Source organism: Sciurus carolinensis, chromosome X (genome assembly GCF_902686445.1).
Source record: "Sciurus carolinensis chromosome X, mSciCar1.2, whole genome shotgun sequence".
Classification (NCBI taxonomy): Eukaryota; Metazoa; Chordata; class Mammalia; order Rodentia; family Sciuridae; genus Sciurus; species Sciurus carolinensis.
The window spans coordinates 4773490-4793564 of NC_062232.1; the positions used below are offsets into that span (position 1 = coordinate 4773490).

Here is a 20075-nt window from a genome sequence, read left to right on the forward strand (position 1 = left end):
TGGACTGGGAGTTGGCAAGGGTCTGCATAAAGCTCTACTGAGATTCATCCTGATCCTCCAGAACCACCCAGGGCCACACCCTGGGGCCGGCTCGGGGTGCGATGGTATGGGCAGGGTCTTACCCACCCAGCAGAACACAGGACTCCAGCTGTGTGAATGTCCCCTTCACTGAGGCCCCCACACCTGGCTGCCAGCTGCAGGCTGGTGCTGCGTCACATCCAACAGACAGACCTCATCTCGCAAGACCCTCAACTTCAGATGGGAACAACCCAGCTCTCGAGTCCGCTGTCCTCACCCCTCTGTGGTTTCCCTGAAGTGACAAGCCCCCGTCTCAGATCTTAGGCTGGTAAGTCCACCCTCGCACTCCCTCTTGAACTGAGGCCGTCCACCTGCCAACACACCTTAGCCCGGCTGAGTTCCTCACGAACAGGGTTTCACAGTCTCGCTTGAAGTTACAGCAACCCAGGGGTATTGGCTGAATTCCTGGCAGGATCAAATCAACATTGGTTTTGTTTTATTAAAGAGGGACTCAGAAAATGAGCCAGCCACCAAGGTGGGCTGCTTCTTCGTTCTCTGCAATCCTTCCTAACTGGCTACCAGGGAGAAGTGCTTCTATCCAACCCTCTTTAGCGCCAGGGGAAAAGGCCTCTCCTCATGTCTTTGAAACCAAGCATGAAGATTCCCGGCATGCAGAAGCAGCTGCAGAATGCAGCTGAGAACAAGCAACCCTGGTTTTGTGCTGGGGAGATCCAAAGTCGGCTAACACCTGAGCCACTGGATCATCCTGGAATCTCCCAGAGCTTCTGAACAGTTCTACGGCTAACGATGCCCTCTCGCCCCACCGCGACCTACCTGCCAATCACACTATTTGAATATCTCGTGAATTCTGGGCGATGACATGTATATATATATTGGGCCCAAGATTTGAAGTCCTTTTTGCTGAAATCGCCTGGAGATACGAACCAATTCAAACAATAGTAAAGATCATGAGTCTAAACCTTTTTATTTGCATGTTTTAAATTTTGTATACCATCTCTAGATCTTCTTTAAAGGTGTAATGACAAATCAGAGTCGTGGAACCTGGGTTGACTTTCAAACTGCACAGTCTCCAATCAGTCATTTCTGTAAGAATCAAGCTGCCTCATCAGAAAACACAGAAGTGTGGAGTTGGACCAGGTAGGTAGCCACCAGTCTGCAGGGAGAGAGTATGGTTTCCATCTTCCATGTCTATCAAAGGCCGGTGTGCAAAAGACTTGATCCCCAGGGTACTGCCATTGGGTGGTGGTGGGCCCTTTAAGAGGTGGGGCTTAGGGAGAGGTCTCAGGTCACTGGGGGTGTGTCCTCAAGGAGGATCATGGAACCCGCTACTTCCTCTTTCTTTCTTCTTTCCTCCTTGGCCATGAGGTGAGCAGATTTTTCTCTGCTATATACTCTTACCACAGGCCCAGAAGCAAAGGGGAAAATGGATTATGGACCAGAACTTCAGAAACTAAAGCCAAAATAAACCTTTGCTCCTTATAAGTTACTCTCTCAGATATTTGTCATAGTAACTGAACACTGACCAACACAGCTGGTGTCTGCCATCCAGTTTCCTAGAAGCAGAGTTTGGAATGGGGCTTCTTGGGCATGCAATCTATTCAGGGCGACAGAGGGAGAAAAGATGGGAGGAAAGTCAGTGGAGGAGGCTCAGTGGAGATGCAAACTCAGCTGGAGACCTGCAAGGGTCAGGTCACCCAGTGCCTTGGAGTAGAAATCACATGACAGAGTTGATTCCAGCGGTGGATCACCTCCTGTATCCCCTTAACCACCGGTGTGGTGTGGCCCCCCAAGGAAGCAGACTGCTTCCTCTTGCTGGCAAGATGGCGCCCATCAACCAATGGGGAGTCTCCTAATGGGGGCAGCCTCTAGCTATTCACAGGAATGGGGAGGTCAGCAAGTCCGTCTTCTGGACAAGGAACTGGTGTCCTTGAACGAGTTCCCAGTATTTCAGAAAGTCCAACAGGAATCACCTGTTTGCCCAAGACCACGGCGCAGACAACCAGCACAGGATGAACGTGGCTTCAGGAGTCGCCTCTGGTCACGTGGCGCCTCATGCGCTCTGAAGCCTGCCACCAAAGTTGTGGATATCTTTGATTCATACTTAATAATGTAGTTATGCTTCATCAGTGTCCCACGTTCTACCCTGGAATCAGTACAGGAGAGCCTTCTGGAACTCAACACCAGGTCCTGTGAGGCGAAGCGCCATCTCCACCTTGATACAAGCAGTGCTCACAGGTGCTCCCCTGTGTCGACCCAAGCCCTACAGTTTCACGCCCAGTCACTAAACCATACTACAGAGGTTTACCATGAAGTCAGGGGAATCACTTTGAATAAATAGAAAAACCTTCAGATTTGTCATTAAGATAGGTCCCCCGATTTTGGTACTTGGGATTAATTACAGGGTCTTGCTAAGGCTGGCCTCCCACTTTTGATCCTCCTCCCTCAGCCTCCCGAGTTGCTGGGATTACAGGCCTGTGCCACTGCTCCCAGCAAGTTGGGTCATTTGTTTGGTTTTGGTTTGGGTGCTGGGTTTCAATCCCAGGGCCTCGCATGTGCTAGGCAGGTGCTCTATCACTGAGTCACGCCCCAGTCATATGACAAAACTTTTAAAAGTAGAAATACTTTCATTACAACATTATCTCTTTTTTTTAATTTGTTTGGGTTTTTTTGGTATAAGGAATTAAACCCAGGGATGCTTTACCACTAGGCAACATCCCCAGCCCTTTTAAATGTTTTTATTTTGAGCCAGGGTCTCCTGGTCTCTAACTTGTGATCCTCCTGCCTCAGCCTCCCAAGTCTCTGGGATTACAGGTGTTCACCACTGGACCCAGTGACATTAGCTTTGTGATTTAGGCCACAAGGGCACACTCACGTGCATGTATCAGATCACATTCAATCAAATATATAAAAACATGTCATTGATATGGCACACAAAGAAATGACCCAGACAATGAGCACATTCTCTGCTACGTTTTTAAGATGTTCCATTAAAGTTAAAATAAGGTGGACTTTTAAGTCAGTACAAGAACAAACATGTGTTAAAAGCATGATAATTTGCACCAGGCATGGTGGTGCACACCTGTGACCCCAGCAACTTGGAGGCTGAGGCAGGAGGATTGCAAGTTCAAGGTCAGCCTCAGGAACATAGCAGGGTCCTGTGCTCGGTAGCGAAGTGCCCCTGCATTCAATCCCTAGGACCAAAAAAATAATTAAAAAATAATAAAAGTCATGATAATTTGCAACTTGTTCAGGTCCAGTTGAGACTTCTTAGAAACTCAATCAGAGATCCAGGGAGTGGATCAGGAAGCCCCAAGACCAGACCCGAAGCACTTCTTTCTTTCCAGGGACTCAGGACTGGTCATCCTGCCTAGTCCTTAAACTCACTGCAGAGCAGAGCTGCACAGCGCAGGCTGGGCCCACACCTCCTCCAGAGCGGCTGGGGGATCTGTGGCTGGCGGAGGCAGGGACGGGAGGGGCTTATGGAGGCAGGGACGGGAGGGGCTCATTGTCTGTTTCCGTTTCCTTGGGGGAAAGAAGCTGGTCCTCTAAGTTGCAGGAGTTCATCACTAGCTCCATTCTCCCTTCTGCCAAAACAAACAGCTTCCAATTACCACCTCAGATCCCTGCTCAGCTACCTAAGGGGGCCTCTCCAGGTCCTTTACAGGGTGAATGATGTCCCCAGGCAAGGACCTCCTCACACCAATAAGATTCCAGAACCCAAGGGCCCCCGCGCCAGCAACCTGCTGTTTATCTTCCAGAAGGTTCCCGTCCACTTTCTCTCTGAGCTTTCTCAAGGTCTGGCAAACACACACACACACACACACTGAACCGTTCTGCACAAAGGCAATCATTCTTCTTCCGACACTATTCTCCTGAGCCTCTCTGGAGAACACACAGAGAACGAGAAGGTTCCAGGCCTGCTAGCGACTTACTGGACCACACTTGAACCTCTGAAAGTCAGGTCCACCTCGGCCACCAAGAGGAGAACCAGGGAGGCGGGGGCATTCTCCACCGCGTACCCCCTCTTCCAGCGAAAGACGTGAGGTCTGCTCTCTCCTTAAACAAGACTCGACCTACCAGAGACACGGCTCTTCTCGGGAACACATCTCCCTTTCCTTCTCGTGAATCTTCTGGCAAAGTTAAGAAACGAGAGGAGAGAGGTCGCCCCCCGGGGAGCTCAGGTCAACATGGTACCTGTGACCCCGCAGGTGACGCTGGAAGAATCAGCATTGAACCTTCCAAGGCCTCTGGGCCCTTGACAGACTAGAATCAGGCTGGCCTCAGGGATGGGGACCAGTGCCGCTGCTCCTGGCTCAGAAGGCAGCTGGGACTCAGGGCGTCATGCTCTGACCTCGCACACCGAAAGCCTTGATGACGTTTTTCTTGGAACGCGCGTGATGTTTCTGAGTCCGGTTGACAGGCGGTTTGAAGGCTCATATCGCCTGTCACTCTGCTTCCCACTGTCCTCACCCCTCCAGGGCCACTTCTCCGATTCCGACGTCCCCTGGCGTCCCGGGCCCTGCCTGTCTCCTCCTCCCTGAGATGCTCCAACTGTGCCAGCTGCAGGGACCTGGGTCTGGCGTGGGTGCAGAGGGTCGTGGCTGGGTGTGCATGCTGCCTGGTGTCCCAGGGTACTGTAGCGTCCCTACCCAGTTTAGGTTGGTAGCAGAACTCGGCAGGGACAAGGTGCTGGCCCACCCCTGACCGGGGCAGCTGGCAAATCCAGTAGGAAGCTATAGTAATGCATTTGGGGTGGCCCATCTGCTGTGGGCAAGGGTTTCTGGTCAAGGAAGCTGGGGTGCCTGGCTGGGTTTTCTGCCCAACCAGTGCCCAAGGCACTGACCCAGGAGCTGGCAGAAGAGGAAGGAGCCCTGTCTGAGCATACCCGTGTGCCCGGCTCCCTGCCCAGCCTCCCGCGCACCCTGAGGCCCTTGCAGGAGCCTCCTCTTCCTCCAACTCCCTGACTGCGCCTCGCTCTCCTCTGGCCGCGGCGAGGCTGCTCCGGGTGAGTCTGGAAATGCACGCTGCTCACTGCTGGTGATTCAGCACACCGGTGACGGGCTCTGCCGTCTGCGTGGAAAACCCGCGCTGCAGAATGGGAAGATGCACGGCGAACTTCCCACCCCTCGCTGCACTTTTAAGTGTTTCTTTGCTGGGAGTCACACTGAAGAGGACATCCCAGACGTGATGTCAAGAGAGAGAGGCTGCAGGAGGAAGGAAACGGTCCTGCCTCGTGGCATGTGTGGCTGCGTGACCCATGTGATCCTGCCACCCGCACAATCAGAAAAATGAGAGGTGACCCTCCACTTATGTCTGATCCATCAAAATGCATCCATGCCTTCTGCTGGCATGTGCAACTCATTAGAACACATTTTTTAAAAAGATTCTATGTTGCAGTTCTTTAACACTTTTCCCCTTAAACTCTGAATAAAGAGGCTCCATGTTTCCACTTCATACCAGGCCCTGAAAACCAGGTAGGTACTCGGTCCTGAAGTCAATTAACCAGCTAAAATAAAATAAAATAAAATCCTACAAAACAGGAACACCCAAAACTGGAAGCTGCCCTCTCTCTGGGTGACAGACGCATCCTCTCCACCTCTGTTTCCTTATCGACCATAAGATGACAAAAATCAGTACCTGCCTCACAGGCTCTTGGGCTGATGAAGTAAGAAGGACGGTCCTTTCCAAGAACCATGTGCCGGCCCTGGCCATTTCTCTTTAAGAAAGAGGGGCAGCATTCCCGTGGTAGAGCCACTGTTTGGGAAGGCACCTCCTTTTCAGTGTAAAATTCTAAGCTCCTCCCGCGGGACAGAGACCAGGTCTTCTTCACCACCATCGCCACCTGCAGGCTTCACTTGTGAGTCCCTCCTGCTTAAGGACCTCAAAGTACCAGGTGTGTCCCTCTACCTCCAGCTTTGCTGCGTGTCTGGGCGGTGTAAGAAAGTGGCGAGAACTGGGTGGAGAGGATTCTAGAAATGCCTGCCTCCCCCGCAGGCCTGCAGGAGGTCACTGCCCGAGGGCTCCCAGGCTCTGTCCATGGAACTTCTGCACCTAGAGTAGGCAGGTTGAGCTTGCCCAGCCCCAGACTGGCCGCGTTCACACCCGGGAGTCCCCACACCTGCCTGTCACCCAGGCTCAAAGCAAGCCTTTTCCCATCCCCCAAAAAGAGGCTTGGAGCCATTCCTTCAGGAGAAGATGGAGAAGCACCTGCTCATGAGAAGGCCTTCTGCACGGGCTCACTTGCGGGAGGGGAAGAGAGACAGGAATGGACTCTTCCTAAGGTTTCCGGTAGCTCAGCCTTCCCACCCCTTAATGAACACCACCTGCAGGGTCCTGCAGTGGATCCAGTGTGATTTTTCCACTGTGCCCCCCAACCTTTTTTTAAAGGTAGGGATGGGGGAGGGGCAGGGAAGCTGTGCTATCTTTTCAAATCTGAGGAAGGCTGACCCCCTGCAATCTAGATAAATCCGAAAGGTATTCCTAGGCTAGGGTTTAATCTCCACAAATGACTTTGCAATTAATTACAAAATCCCCAGCAGTTATTAAGTCCTAACTGAGTAATTTGCAGCTTATTTTACCCCAGCTAATTAAAATGTAATTGGGATTGTCTGGCAACGTGTATTCTGTCAGCAGTTTTTCTTGGGAAGAGAAATCAAGCCAAGAGACCACAAGAAAGCCCTTTCACGGGACTTGGCTTGATCTATGCCGCTTCGGTAGCTTCTGCAACTGTAAAACAAATAAATTACCGCAACTGACAATTCAATCAAAAGAAGGGGAAAAACAGATACTCTTCTTCCCAGGGAATGGGCGGCTGGGTTTTGTTCCGTGTTGCGCCCTTCTCTAAACAATAGCGTGGCATCTTCTCGGAAGAGCGACTTTCGGGTGGGGCGGGGTGGTTTGGAACCAGGTGGCCGCGCAGGTGCCCTCCAGGAGGCCCCTGGAGACCCGGAGGAGCGTCTCCAGGTCTCTGACGTGGCTCCTTGACTTAGAACAAACAGAAGTACACACTCAAACTTCCCCGCCGGCTTCAACCTCTGCAGATCCCAGCTCAGCTCTTGGTGAGCACTCTTCAGCACACCTGCCGCGAAGGATGTCCCAGAGCCACCGAGGATCACCCCACACCCCCAACCCCGTGCTCCAGCAAACCCCCCCTCTTTCCGAGACCCCCTCCTTCAGGCCCGAGGGACGCACGCTTCACGAGCAGAGCGCTCGCTCGGCTTCCAATCCCAGCCCCTCTTGGGAAACCGCTTCGGTTTTCTGGCCCCCGTGGTTTGCCCTGGGGCTAGAAGTTGGGGGCCTGGAACAGGTGGGCAGCTAAGATAGAGGCGAGGAGGAGAGGGCGAGAAGGACGGCGGATCAAGGAAGCGGGGCGCGGGAGAGGATGACTGCAGAGCTCGCACGCTCCACTCGGCAGGGAACCGCGAGAACTGCGGCCGCGAGTCCCGGGGCTGCTCGCGCACGCCCACCGCCCCGGAATCGTGCGCAAGTCCTGCGGGGTCCTCGCCACTGTGCAGGGTCCCCGCAATAGCCACAGGCGCCGACAGTGCTCCTCCCCAGGGCCACACACACACACTCCTGCACCCTCCAGCTGGAAGAACCTAGGTGAGCTGGTGGAACCTCTGACCGCGGATTCGTCCCGGAGCATCCACGCGTAACCCTGCCAAGTCCCCCGTTCCCTGAAACCGTTCCCTTACACTCCCCGCTAGCCGTCAGCAAGACCTCGAGTCCTGGAGCTCCAAATGCGCGCAGCCCCTATGTACACAATGTACTCAGCCTGGAACACACAGCCGGCCCGGATGCCCACGCTGGGGGCTGCAAGGGGAGGCAGCGAGCGCTGAGTGTCGAAGCCAGGGTTCAACCACACAAAAGTCGGCCCGCGAGCACCTGCGGCAGTAGGGCGCGGCCCCGGGGCTCATTCGGTGCCGGCAGCTCCCGGGGCCCCGAAGCCACCCGGAGTTCGCTGGAGTCGCCACCCAGCCGGAGAAGCGTGCGCGCCCAAGTCCTGGGAAACTAGCAAGTCCACACACCACACTCGGAACCCACGAACTGCGCTCTCGCTCTCTGGCGCACACACACACACACCCCAAGGCCAGGGCCCTCGCTTTCCGCTGGAAAGGAGAGTCGCGGAGCGGTGCCGCGGGTCCCGCAGCTGGGGCTTTCGAGGCCCGCGCTCCCCGGGTGCAGGGGCCCCGCGGAGGAAAGCCCCGCTCCGCCGCCCAGCTGGCCAGAACTTTGCGCGCCGAGACCGCGGGCCGCGCGCCCCGGAGCGACCCAGGGAGGCGCGGCGGGCCCGGGCTGCCCACCTGGAAGTGCTGGAAGAAGGCGGAGATGCGCGTGATCTGCAGGCTGAGGCACCTGGAGGCGCAGCGAGCGCGCTGGACGCTCCCGGCCGACAGCGACTCGTCCAGCCGCCGCGCAGCCGCCGCTCCGGGGCTCGCCGCCAGGCAGCCCCCGCAGACCGCCAGCCAGAGGCAGAGGGTCAGGGCTGCGCCGGGCGCGCCGGGCTCCATGGCTGCGGGTCGCGGGCGCGGGCGCCGGGCGCTGGCCGTGGCTCCCAGCTCCGCGCCGGGGCCGCACTGCCGGACCTGGCGCCGCCGCAACTCCGCTGGAAAGTTCAATCATTCAACTCCGGCCCCCCGCCCGCTCGCCGCCGCGCTCCAGGCCCCGCGAGGGGCGGGCCGAGGGTGACAGGCGGCCGCGCCATTGGCTGGCGGCAGCGTGAGTGACAGGGAGGCCGAGCGCAGGGCCCGCGGGCAGGTCTGAGCGGCTGCCCGCCAGCCAGGGCGCTCGCGAAGGGCCACGCCGAGCGCCACCCGGGTGCGCGGGGGTCGGAGTGGTGGGTCCCCCTGGCAGGCGCCTCCACGGTCCGCACAGCACCTTCCTGCCCGCTCTGTCCCTCGCCGCCGGCCAGGTAAAGGGCAGGTGCGAGCAGAAAGAAAGGTGGGAAGAGGCCTGGGCTCCCCTGGGGGCTCAGAAGGGCCCAGGGGGGTGACAGGGCCCCCCTGAATTGCTTTCTCCCCTCTGATCTCGTAGGCGGAGTGGAGGCTTCGCTCTCGGCTTAGCAGAGGCCAATTTCCCTGCGCCCAGCAGAGGAAAGGAGGTCAGAGGACGGAACTGGATTTGGGCCCACAAGGGGGTGCGGGTGGAGGCCAGCATTGGGCCCACCGCGCCCTGCGGCCTTTTCCTCCCCCTCCCCTCCCCTCCCCTCCCCCCTCATCCTCCCCCTTCCCCCTCATTCATCCTCCCCCTCCCCCTTCCCCTCTGTCCTCCCTTCCTTCCTCATTGTTAGTTTTACCTGGGAAACTAGCTAGTGCGGTTTAGAGCCACACACCTGTGTCCTAGGGTGTCTGTTTTTCTAGAAAGCGCTACAGCCCCCTGTAAGTGAGTGAGTCAAAGCTGAACCCCAAACCCTCTTCCCCCAGTATTGGCCCAGAGCTTGGCGGCTTTGACATGGCTGCTCCATCGTGGGCAGTCTCTTCCGATGCCCTCTGGCCACGCACCTCCTCCCTCCCCACCCAAGGCAGCCAGCGGTGCAGGAGGTGCAGGCAAGGATCCTTCCTAACCTGTAACCCTGGGCTCCACGGGAGGTGACAGCTCCCGGCAGGTAGGAGGCCATGAAAAGAGAAAAGAAAAAAAGAAAAGGACACACTCCTGTTGGAATGTGGAGTAGCTGATTGACATTCCTGGTCTCTGACATCCCACGTTGTCATTCAGAATGGCACTTCTGGAACCTAGTTACCTAAGCACACAGTAGAGATGCTAACCCCACTCAAAGACAACATGGGAAAGCCTGATTCCCCTTTGCAGAGAGACTTTACAGGGGATTACCCCAATTCCCAACACCCCCCCACACCCATTTTCCACTCTACAATTTTGACTTCTTGGGCTTAACAAATTATAATGACCACCATCTGTGATGGTTTTTCTCAAGAACACCATCCTACGTGTTCAATAGAGTTCATTGGCCTTGATGTGTTTATCGGGGCAGTAAAAAGTCTACCAAAGTTGTCTGGTTCCTAAGGTCCACCAGGCAGAGGTGGCTTCCCGGGTGCGCAACCTGTGCAGCTGTACCAAATCTCACTCAGAGAAGAATGTACATTTGGTTGAATGTTTTGTTCTTACTGATGTGAAACAATAATTTCTAATAAGTTTCTGTGAATTTGCATTTTATAAGAGGCCTCACAAATGACAGAAACTGTCCTACCCGTAGGTTTTGGCCACAACAATATTATATACTTGGGGCCAGAAACCTAAAAATTTAGCCACGAGCTCAAATTACTAAAAGCTCTCCAAAAGCTGTAGGGGATCCTTCCTTAGTGTTCATGTTTTAAAGTGAAGCGAATACCTGCTCATGATGAAGGCAAGCAAATTAGGTATGCCTCCATTTTCTTATGGTAACTGTGATTTCTAATTTTGCATGGCAAATCATGAAATTTGTATTCCAGAAGGTGAAATCACAAGGGAAGCTTGCTGAGCTTTTAAAAACAGCTTTTAAACATTCAAAGGGATCGCTGTTTTTTAAAGTCACGCGTGTGCTACTTTCTGTGGGTTCTGCAGCATATTCATTTGTATGAATAAATGCATTTCATAATAAACCATCAAGAGAACAACTAGTCACCTGAACAGCAAGCTTTAGAACTTCAACCTAAAGGGCCACCTTATGTTAGGATAATGCACGTGTTAAAATAATACTTGGGGTTCTGTTGCTTTTCTCCTTGAGAATTATCACAGACATCCTTCGTTGGGTGCAGGCCTTCCTGGTGTTATTTATTTTAATAGCAGTTTGACATTCCTTTCTAAAGGAAAGTATCCTAGTAAAATGAGAAAGCAGTTAAAATCTAGTTTTTTGTGTCATCTGCCCAATGAATGCTACAGTTCATCTTGCTAGTTGGAACTGGAATTTCTGTTTTTAATTTTATTTTTTATTTTGGGGGGATTAGGAATTGAACCTAGAGGTGCTCAACCACTGAACCACATCCCTGGACCTTTTTATTTTAAACTTTGAGATAGGGTCTCCCTGAGTTGCTGCTGAGGCTGGCTTTGAACTGGGGATCCTCCTGCCTCAGCCTCCCCAGTTGCTTGGACACAATGGAATCTCAACTTTTAAACATCACTCCTGGTCTTGGTATAGCAAACCAACCATGGTCGGACATCACTTTCCTATGTTCGTATATGAAAACACCACAATGAATTTCCACATCATGTACAAACGCAAGAATGGGATCCAGACTGGAATAAGCTGTACTCCATGTGCATATAATGCATCAAAATCCTGTCATATTGCTAAAAAGAACAAATTAAAAAATAAAATAAAAAACATAACTCAAAAATGAAGCTGAATATTAATTTAAATAGCATCTCTGGCAATATTGAGTAAAGGCTTGTCTGTATGGATAGGACACACCAATCTATTTTGTAATAATCACATCGACTAGTTAGTTGTTTCAATATGTTTAGCCACAACCCTCTTAGATGCATTGTTTTCTCAGACCAGAAACTTCTCTTTTTAAAAGTTTTCCAGTTACACTCCATAAGGATAAAGTATGAAGGAAGCAAGTGTAATTTTTCTGCAATATGACCCTCTTGGAAGAGCACATTTTGAACCCGTTAAGTGGAGAAAAATAAAGACTTAAATTTGGTGGCACTTATGCGCTGTGAACAGATTGCCCTTCAAAGACCTTGGTTAAGGGTCCCTGGCGGGAGTAGGGTGAACACAGAGAAGAGATTTATTTTCCCCTCCATCACCTCTATTGGTGATACCTTCTCATGGGTCTTCCCTGGGAAACCGCAGTTAAAGTCAGCAAATGCAAAATCGGGAAGCGTAAGAATTACGCCCTGCAACCTTGCTGGCCCACACCCACCTCTGTGTTCCTGGGCTGAGTGCTTAGGAACTTGGTAGTTCAGCCTGAATCTTCCCTCCTCCTTCAGAGTTAGTTCCCTTACTTAGGCTCAGCTTTAGATCCAGTGGTCCAAGGACAGCTTGGGTCTTGGGTGATCTAGGAGGTCTCAGGGCTCAGATCTTGGATCTAAGAGCTTGGGTGATCTCAGAGAGCGATGCTCCTAGGAAAGAAGAGAAAGCACGGAATGGGAAGAGCCTGGGAAAATGTTAGATCGTCAGTTTTTACAAGATGATTTCAGGTCAGAGTGAGATGTGCCTCTATGGTCCTGTATCCGTCTGGTTCCAGACAGACAACCGAATCTTTTGACAAATGGGGATTAGCTTTTTGCATAGGATCATTAAATATATACTCTAATTTTCACAAAGTAACACATGCCTACTGGCAATTATCTGCTTTCTTTTATCATCTTGCAAAGCTGTCCTACGTGGGGATAATGTTATCATGAAACACGACTTTTCCTTTCGATGAGATTGTAAAAATAATCACTGCCCATACAGTTAAAAGGTCTCATTTTTATTAATCACCGGCTGTCTATTAAGATTTTTACAAACTGTCAGGAATGTGGGATTCTTTTAATTATTTTTGCACTTTAAAGAATATGTTAATGACGTTTTGAACTTCTTGAAAAAAAGATACCAAGAATTGTCAAATCACAGGATTTCAAACTCTGGCTGCTCTTCAAGAATTTGTCACCTACCCTTATCCCTCCCCTCATCCAGAGTCACCCTCAATCAGTGTTAATTTGTCTGTGGCCTGCTGTGCAGTCAGACCAAAAGCATGTTCTACATTTACTGGGACTCAAGTTTTAGTTGTAACTAAATAATTTAATTATCATGATTTAATTGTAACTAAAATAATTACTAAAAGATACAAAAGTATCCAAATGTGGGTTTCCATGTTTCCAAGTTCCCTCCTTGAGTGCTTTTCCCCTTCTCAGCTGGCTGGTGAATTGAGCACCTTGCTCATCATGGGCTGGACCAAGTAAGGGAGGTTGGGTTTCTGAAGTATCTTTCAAAGGATATTAGATGCTTGTAAAATCAGCAACTAGGAAGTGAACTAATTTCACTCAAATTCCAATTTGCACTCAAATTCCAAAGATAGCAACACTCCAAGAAGCAACCATAAAACTCAATGTTCCTATATCTGATTTTGCATCCGATCTGCAGATAGAAAAAAAAGCATGCAAATTGTTACAAATGGAATACTATTTAATAGTCAAATGTGAGGAGCTGTCTAAAGTATAAAAAAATAACTTGCATATTTTGGGTTCTTGACATGACCAAAATATCCTTGGCATGCCCCCAAACAAACATTTGGAGAGGCGTAATTGAATTTTAAGAAATTTAACAAATCTTAAACGATATAACTAAAAAAAAATGCATTTCTCACTTCTGAGTGGCCTATTTTCAAGTAAAAAGCATGATACAATCTTCACTAAACTTTATGCCTAAAATTTTGCAAAATGGGGCTTTCTTAGCTGTGACTTCTAACAAAACTCCAAAGAACCTGTTTTTCTTCTGTGTTTCGTTCTTAAACATGGAAAGAAAGCTACAGGTGCTCTTCAGAATGATTGAAACAGTGTTCTGTTCAAAGTCTTAAGTGGGTTTTTCTTCTCTGATATTTTCAAGCCCGTTGAAATTTACATTAAGCTGTATAAATACCAAGAGATTTGGAGAGAAGTTTCCCGGGGACAAGAACTGCTTTTAATAGGAGACAGCGCCACATGCTGGCCAGACAGGTGAAGTGCAAAGGAAAGGAAATCGTCCGCTCTAAAGCATCTATCTGACCAGGATAATGTGTCCTTCTCACTTAATAACAACTAAAAGACTTCCGGGGTGGATTTAAAATTAGGGAGGCTTTCTCGTGTACATATGGTCACACTGACCCAAGTTAGGAAAATTAGCACAGCCTTCCAATAAATTTTTTTCCTAGCCTTGATACACTTTGTAGACTCTACCTGTGCAATTCAGTGATGAAGGGCACACGGTCCATGGGTGTATGTGTGAGAGCTTCCGTCCAGAACAGCTCTTCTGCAGTACACCCCTTGCACACTGCTTAGGGTTCTGTGAAATACGAGAACACACCAATAAAGTTTGCCAGGTGAAGCAGGGTAGAGAAAAGCCAACGAGCTTGACCTTGTTAGAGAACATAAAGACCCAGAAAAGGAGGAAACACACACAGTGGAGAACTTCTGAGAAGCCCCATGCTATTTTAGGACCATGTGTATAGGATCTATGAATGAAATCACTGAGGCGTGAAATAATAGCTTCCTCTTCCAAATCCACGGGCCTGAAAACATCCCTTAGGATACAAACAAAGAACACACACACACACACACACACACACACACACACACATTTTGGTTTACACCCAGGATTTTCTACAGTGGCTAATTTGAACCAACTGGAGAATACTCTGCTCTGTGGCTGAATTTGGGGGTGTCACAAGGACTCAGAAATCAAAATTGTGTTTCCTTCCCTTCTGTTCTCCTTCTGCTTGTTTTGTGGACCTGGGAATGCTCACCTCCTATCCACTTGACAGGTGGACCCTGAGTTTCAGAGATAGCCAAGGTCAGAGTTAACTCTGTTCTTCTTTTTTTTTTTTTTTTTTTTTTCCTGAGCAACATGTGTTTTCTTGAGACTTTTGTGGATGACAGTCAGCTATCGAAGATGGCAAATGGAATTTTCCTGATCTTTAAGTAGCGATTCCTCAAAGAACAGTTTTTCCTAGTAATTTTCTGAATATCGCCTAATGTAGAGAAAGTTTTCCACAGTGTTGTAACCACTTCCCCATTCTAAAGGAGTTTAAGTGGAGGGATGGCATATTCTTTTTCTCTTCCTGCACATGATGAGTAGCTACCACTCTGGACAACGGATGAGAGATCATCAGGCAGTATTCATCCATGAGGAATTTATTTTCAGCATCTTGATATTTATACTGCAATGCTCTTTATATATGAGAGGGCTGTGCTGGGAAGTGTTCAGCCGAGAGCAATCATATAGGCAGACGTGCACCCAAGTCATGAATAATAAGAAGCCAGTCAAAATAAAGGGATAATTGCAGAGCTGATTAACTCTTTCACATTAGCAGAGTAGTGTTAAATGCACTTCTAGACATTATACAGGAAGAGAGAAAGAAAGAAAGAAAGAAAGAAAGAAAGAAAGAAAGAAAGAAAGAAAGAAAGAAAGAAAGAAACAAGAAAGAGAGAGAGAAGGAAGGAAGGAAGGAAGGAAGGAAGGAAGGAAGGAAGGAAGGAAAGAAAGAAATAAGGAGAAAATGATCTAAGCTGTTTTCAGTTTTTAGGGAATCAGGTACACATGTTCATTGTTTATTAAAAATCAGTAAAGTATTTGCCCAAAATTGGAGTTTTTATTCCTTCTTTCCTTCATCCAAAAAGTTAACTGAAATCATTACTATGCCTGCAAAAATTTTAAAGTTGCGACTTTATCCTAATTGCCTGCTCAGATCCTGAGGATTCCGAGACATGACATGGATGTGGCTAAGGATATAGGTACAGACAGAGATGGCGCACATCAGTTTGGAACGGGAAGCTGCTGGAATCCCAGCTGTATCAGGGAGTGCTAGGCCACGTCTGCCGCTTCCTTCTCTCCTCTGCATTTCCGTACCTTCCCTTTGTAAAACAGAGAGGGCAGTAGAATCACGCTTCCAGGACTATTTTGAGATAACACCTCTGAAGGACTGAGTTTCGACCACCGGCTTTAAATAAGGAGTGTCCAAACCGTGCACTAAACGCAACATTCGCAGGGTTACACCATGGCTTATGCTTTGAAGTCGGGGTTTGGATATGAGGTTGCACCCCAAGCTCCTGTTAGGGCAGGAATAGTTGGACGTGAGATGATTGGATCCGGAGAGCTGCAACTCAGAGTCCATCAGGGGTTGAGCGGGTTGGCTGGGTGGTCACTGCAGGCAGGTGGGCATGGCTGGGGGAGCCGGCTCCCTGGGGGCTGCCCTGGGAGACGCGTCTTCCCGCGGCCCCTTCCCCTCTCTCCCGCTCTCTTTGCTGACCCTGCCACCAGCTGAGCAGCTTTCCTCCACTGGTCCTTCCTCCCTCGTGGCCCAGAGTCACGGAGTCAGCCATCTATGAACTAAGACCTCTGAAACCCAATAATAAACTTTGCCTCCTCTAAGATGCTCTGGTCAGATCTTTGGGTCACAGCCATGCAAAAGCTGAAGAAACCATTTAATAAGGGTTTGTTAAACGCTGTTCTGTGTAGTATGAACCACGCCAGGGTTTCCCAGCCTCCGCGCTGTGGGCATTTGGGGTTGGATTCCCATCTGCCCTGTGTTCTGGGCCTCGCTCACTGTTGATCAGCACCCCGACTTGCACTCACTACCCCAGCTGTGCAAAGAGGAGCCGTCTAAAGTCTCTGCCCAGACCCCCCGCTGGCTGCTCTGCAGGGCTCCAGGACTTGCGAGTATCCCTGTCGACCAAGCTTTACCCCGAGCCCTCGGGGGAATAAGAACAGGCACGTGTTGGACGTCTCCACGGGGTAAGGGCTTCGGGACCTCAGCTCCCCGCCGGCCGGTGCAGGAGGCCTTTCTGACCAGCTGCAAACAGGAAGCTGCGAAGCGTGCAGCCTGTGAGGCACTGCCTGCCTGGGTTCGGGCCTCGGCTCACCCGTCAGAAGCCGCGTCTTGGGAGCATTAATGATCTTCTCCGTACTCCAGTCCTCTCCCATATAAAACGGAAACAAGTAACGACCTCGTGGTGGTATTATTATAGTTTGGACACGATTTATCCCCAACTCCTGTGCTAATCCGCCACGATGGGCTACCTCCCCTGGGCCCAGAGCAATGGCGCTGGCCATCTCTGGACGGAGACCTCTAAAAACGTCAGCCCCCAATAAACTCTGCCTCCTCCGAGTTGTTCCTGTCAGGTGTTTTGGTCAGAGCGACGCAAAGAGGACCGAACAGTTATCGCAGGTGTTGACCGTGTCTATCTCTCTGGGCGATGTGGCTCTCGATCTGAGACCTCTCTGCCTCTACTCTTAAGTCTTTCTCTTCTGCCACCCGAATGTCTTCGCAAAGTTCTTTCTAAAATAGGAATCCCATCGTATCTGCAAGTCACGGCCGGCTGCCCGGCTTACAGGACGGGGTTTATCGTGCGAGTCCCTCTATGAGGGGTCCCTGGTGGAAGCTCACCCCAGCCCACGCCCACGGGCGCCCAGCGTGGGGAAGGAGAAACAGCAAGCCACCTGCTTGTGCGTCTCCCTGCCTGGGCCCGCTGTGTGCCTCGGCCCTCTCCCCTGAAATTGCTTTCCGCTCTACCAATTTATCATCTTGACTTTAAATAAATATACCGTCCTGCACGAAGGGTTGGCTCCCATTCTCCCCCAGAGTCTCAGCGTGACCTCCATGCTCTTGGGGTCATCATGGTCATAGCAATGCCCTTCATGACATCTCTGTCCACGTGTCTCTCTCCATCTCCTGGGCTACACGAGCCCTTCACGAGGCCGCTTCTGATAGCTGTTCAGCAAAGTCTTTGCCCCCGTCTGGAAGTCACCCAGATTCATGCCGTCCCCGTAAGCGACCTCGTTTCCTTTGTTACGTACTGTCTTCTTCTGACAGTTTCCTAATCGTCTTTCATCGGCAAGTTTCGCTCAAGGTGTTTGGAAGTGCAACGTGGGAGCTTCCAACAGTGTGAGAGTGAGCCTGAAAACAGGGACGAGCAGCTCATCAGACGGAACGTCCCCCTCTGCTTCCCAGAATGCAATTGGGCTGCTAGCTTGCTCATGACCTGGCTGCACCAGCACCTGCCCTGCGAGGAGGCGGAGAAAGTGGACCCTGCGCATCAAAACACGGTATTGCACTGCTCCCCAGAAAAACCTGGAGAGGCCTGCAGAAATGAGGAGGGAAATTCTCCCACCACTATCTAAGGCCAGGAAGCAAGTCAGCGGTTACATCAGGGATGCATCCGGCTCAGAGAAATGTCCCTCGGATAAAGCACAGAACACAGTAACGTTGAGGGAGGCGGAGAAGAGAGAGAGAGGGTAGCTGGGCTTTGGATATATTTGACCGTATTAAAAGTAAGACCCAGGGTTAGTGAAAGACCCCCTTAAAGAAAAGAAGTCATTATAATGCGGAGAGATATTTTCACCAAATGCACAACTGAAAAAGGATTAGGATGAACAGTTTGGAATTAATTCCTACCAATCAATAAAAAGAGGACAAACAGACCCAAAAGGAAAAAATGGGCAAAATGTATGAATGAGCTTGGACAGAAGAGGAAACGTATTTCTAAAACAGATGTGAGCAGAGTTCAGAATCACTGGAGATCAGAAAAAATACCTCAGATAAGAGAGCCTTAGCTCTTTTAACATAAGTTGATGTGATTTTACATGTTTGGCTGCATCCTAAAGGTTTACCATGCTCACTTTGGGCTGAAAATTACATGAACCTCCACAGCACGGATCACAGTTTACTAAGGGGTGTCGATGGAGACTCTATGACTCTGGAAAAGAGTCAGACCATACCTCGAAAAGCAGCCCTGCACATAGCCAGTAATCCTCACGTCCACTCCTGGCAACCCATACGGCGCTACTGCATGCTTCTGTAGAAACCGCGAACAGATTCATAACTGCCTGGCTCACGTTAGCGAGACCTGCACCCAGCACATGTCCGCTGCTGGAGGGTGGAGCCCAGGCACTGGTGTGGTCACATCAGGAAGCATGACATCGCTTTCGAAGCAAATTCACTGCAGAGACGTCTATCGTAAAGAAAAACCTCAATAATACAATGTACACATCAGGGCTTGGATGCGAGGTGTCCCCCAAAATCTCACATGTGAGACGATGCAGGAAGGTTCAGAGGAGAAGTGACTGGCTTGTGAGAGTCTCACCCAATCAGTGAGTTAATCCCTGGTGGGGTTAACTGAGGGGTACCTGGAGGTGGGCAGGGTGTGGCTGGGGGAGACGGGGCTATGGGGTATATATTTTGAATCTGGAAAGTTGAGTCTCTCTCTCTGCTGCCTGATCATTAGGTGAGCTGCTTCCCTCCACCACACTCTTCCGCCATGATGTTCTGCCTCATCCAGAGCCCTGAGGAATGGAGCTAGCCTTCTATGGACTGAGACCTCTGAAACCATGAGCCCCCAAATAAACTTTCCCTCCTCTATAATTGTTCTGGTCGGGTCTTTCAGTCACAGCAGCAAAAAAACTGACTGAAACAGTAAACTTAAAAAAAAACTCTGCCATGGCAGGTTGCCCTTCTTGTAGAGTGAAGCTAACGAGAATCGAGATGTATTTACTAGAAAGCTGGGTGTGCAGTCAGTCCACGTTAGAAGGGAAGAGAGGAGAGTAGCTGACACAGACTGCAGGGTGGAGGTGAAGAAGGCAGGAGGAAGGGCTAATTGCAGAAGACCTAGCTTTGGCGGTGGTGATGGGATTTGCTGCTGAGATACTCTTTCAGCAAGAACTAATTAAATAGCGAGCTCAGAATATCAATGGGTCCCATGTGGAATAATGATCAAAGTTTCACCAACAATGAAGAAGAAATCAGGGCAGCATTTCACGTGTTGATAGGATGGCGATGCCCACTCAGGACAGCTCCTCCAGGTATGCACACCTTGGACAGAAGTTCCCAGATGAAGGGGCTGAGGAAACGATCAGAGCAGCAGGTGTTGAGCACGGGCCTGGGAAGCAGGAAGAGTTTGTAGTAATGGTGGCAGAAAAGGGAAGGCATTGTTCTCTAGCTGCCTATTTTTTGTGTGTGTGACTTATCTGTAAGAAGTTTCTCCATCTGAAATATATGCATGCACAGAAGTGAGGACTTCATTACTCATTATTTTCTTCCTTACCTTACTGACCTTGTCCTGAAAACTTACATTGGAAGGCAGATCGAGCAATCTCCACACTGCTTTCCAGAGTGGCTGCACCATTTTGCATTCCCACCAGCCACGTGTGAGTGGACCTTTTCCCCACGTCCTCACCAACACTTATTGTTGCTGGTCTTCTTGATCATTGCCATTTTGACTAGGTGAGATGGAATCTTAGAGTGGTTTTGATTTGCATTTCTCTAATTCCTAGAGATCTTGAACATTTTTTCATATATTTGTTGATCGATCGTATATCTTCTGTGAAGTGTCTGTTCAGTTCCTTAGCCCATTTATTGATTGGG

At 50.2% G+C, this 20075-nt stretch overlaps 1 protein-coding gene across 2 annotated transcripts in view; it reads right to left on the reverse strand.

The window, feature by feature from the left end:
* The window catches only part of Anos1 (anosmin 1), a 186460-nt gene extending 177789 nt beyond the window's left edge, over positions 1-8671 (reverse strand). The window contains exon 1 of one of the 2 annotated variants that reach the window (XM_047536879.1): positions 8343-8671. In XM_047536879.1, the coding sequence (XP_047392835.1) occupies positions 8343-8549 (207 nt within the window). In that variant the 5' untranslated portion in view covers positions 8550-8671. The remainder of the gene's footprint in view (positions 1-8342) is intronic. The other variant, XM_047536878.1, reaches the window with a different exon arrangement.
* Positions 8672-20075: the final 11404 nt, after the last annotated feature.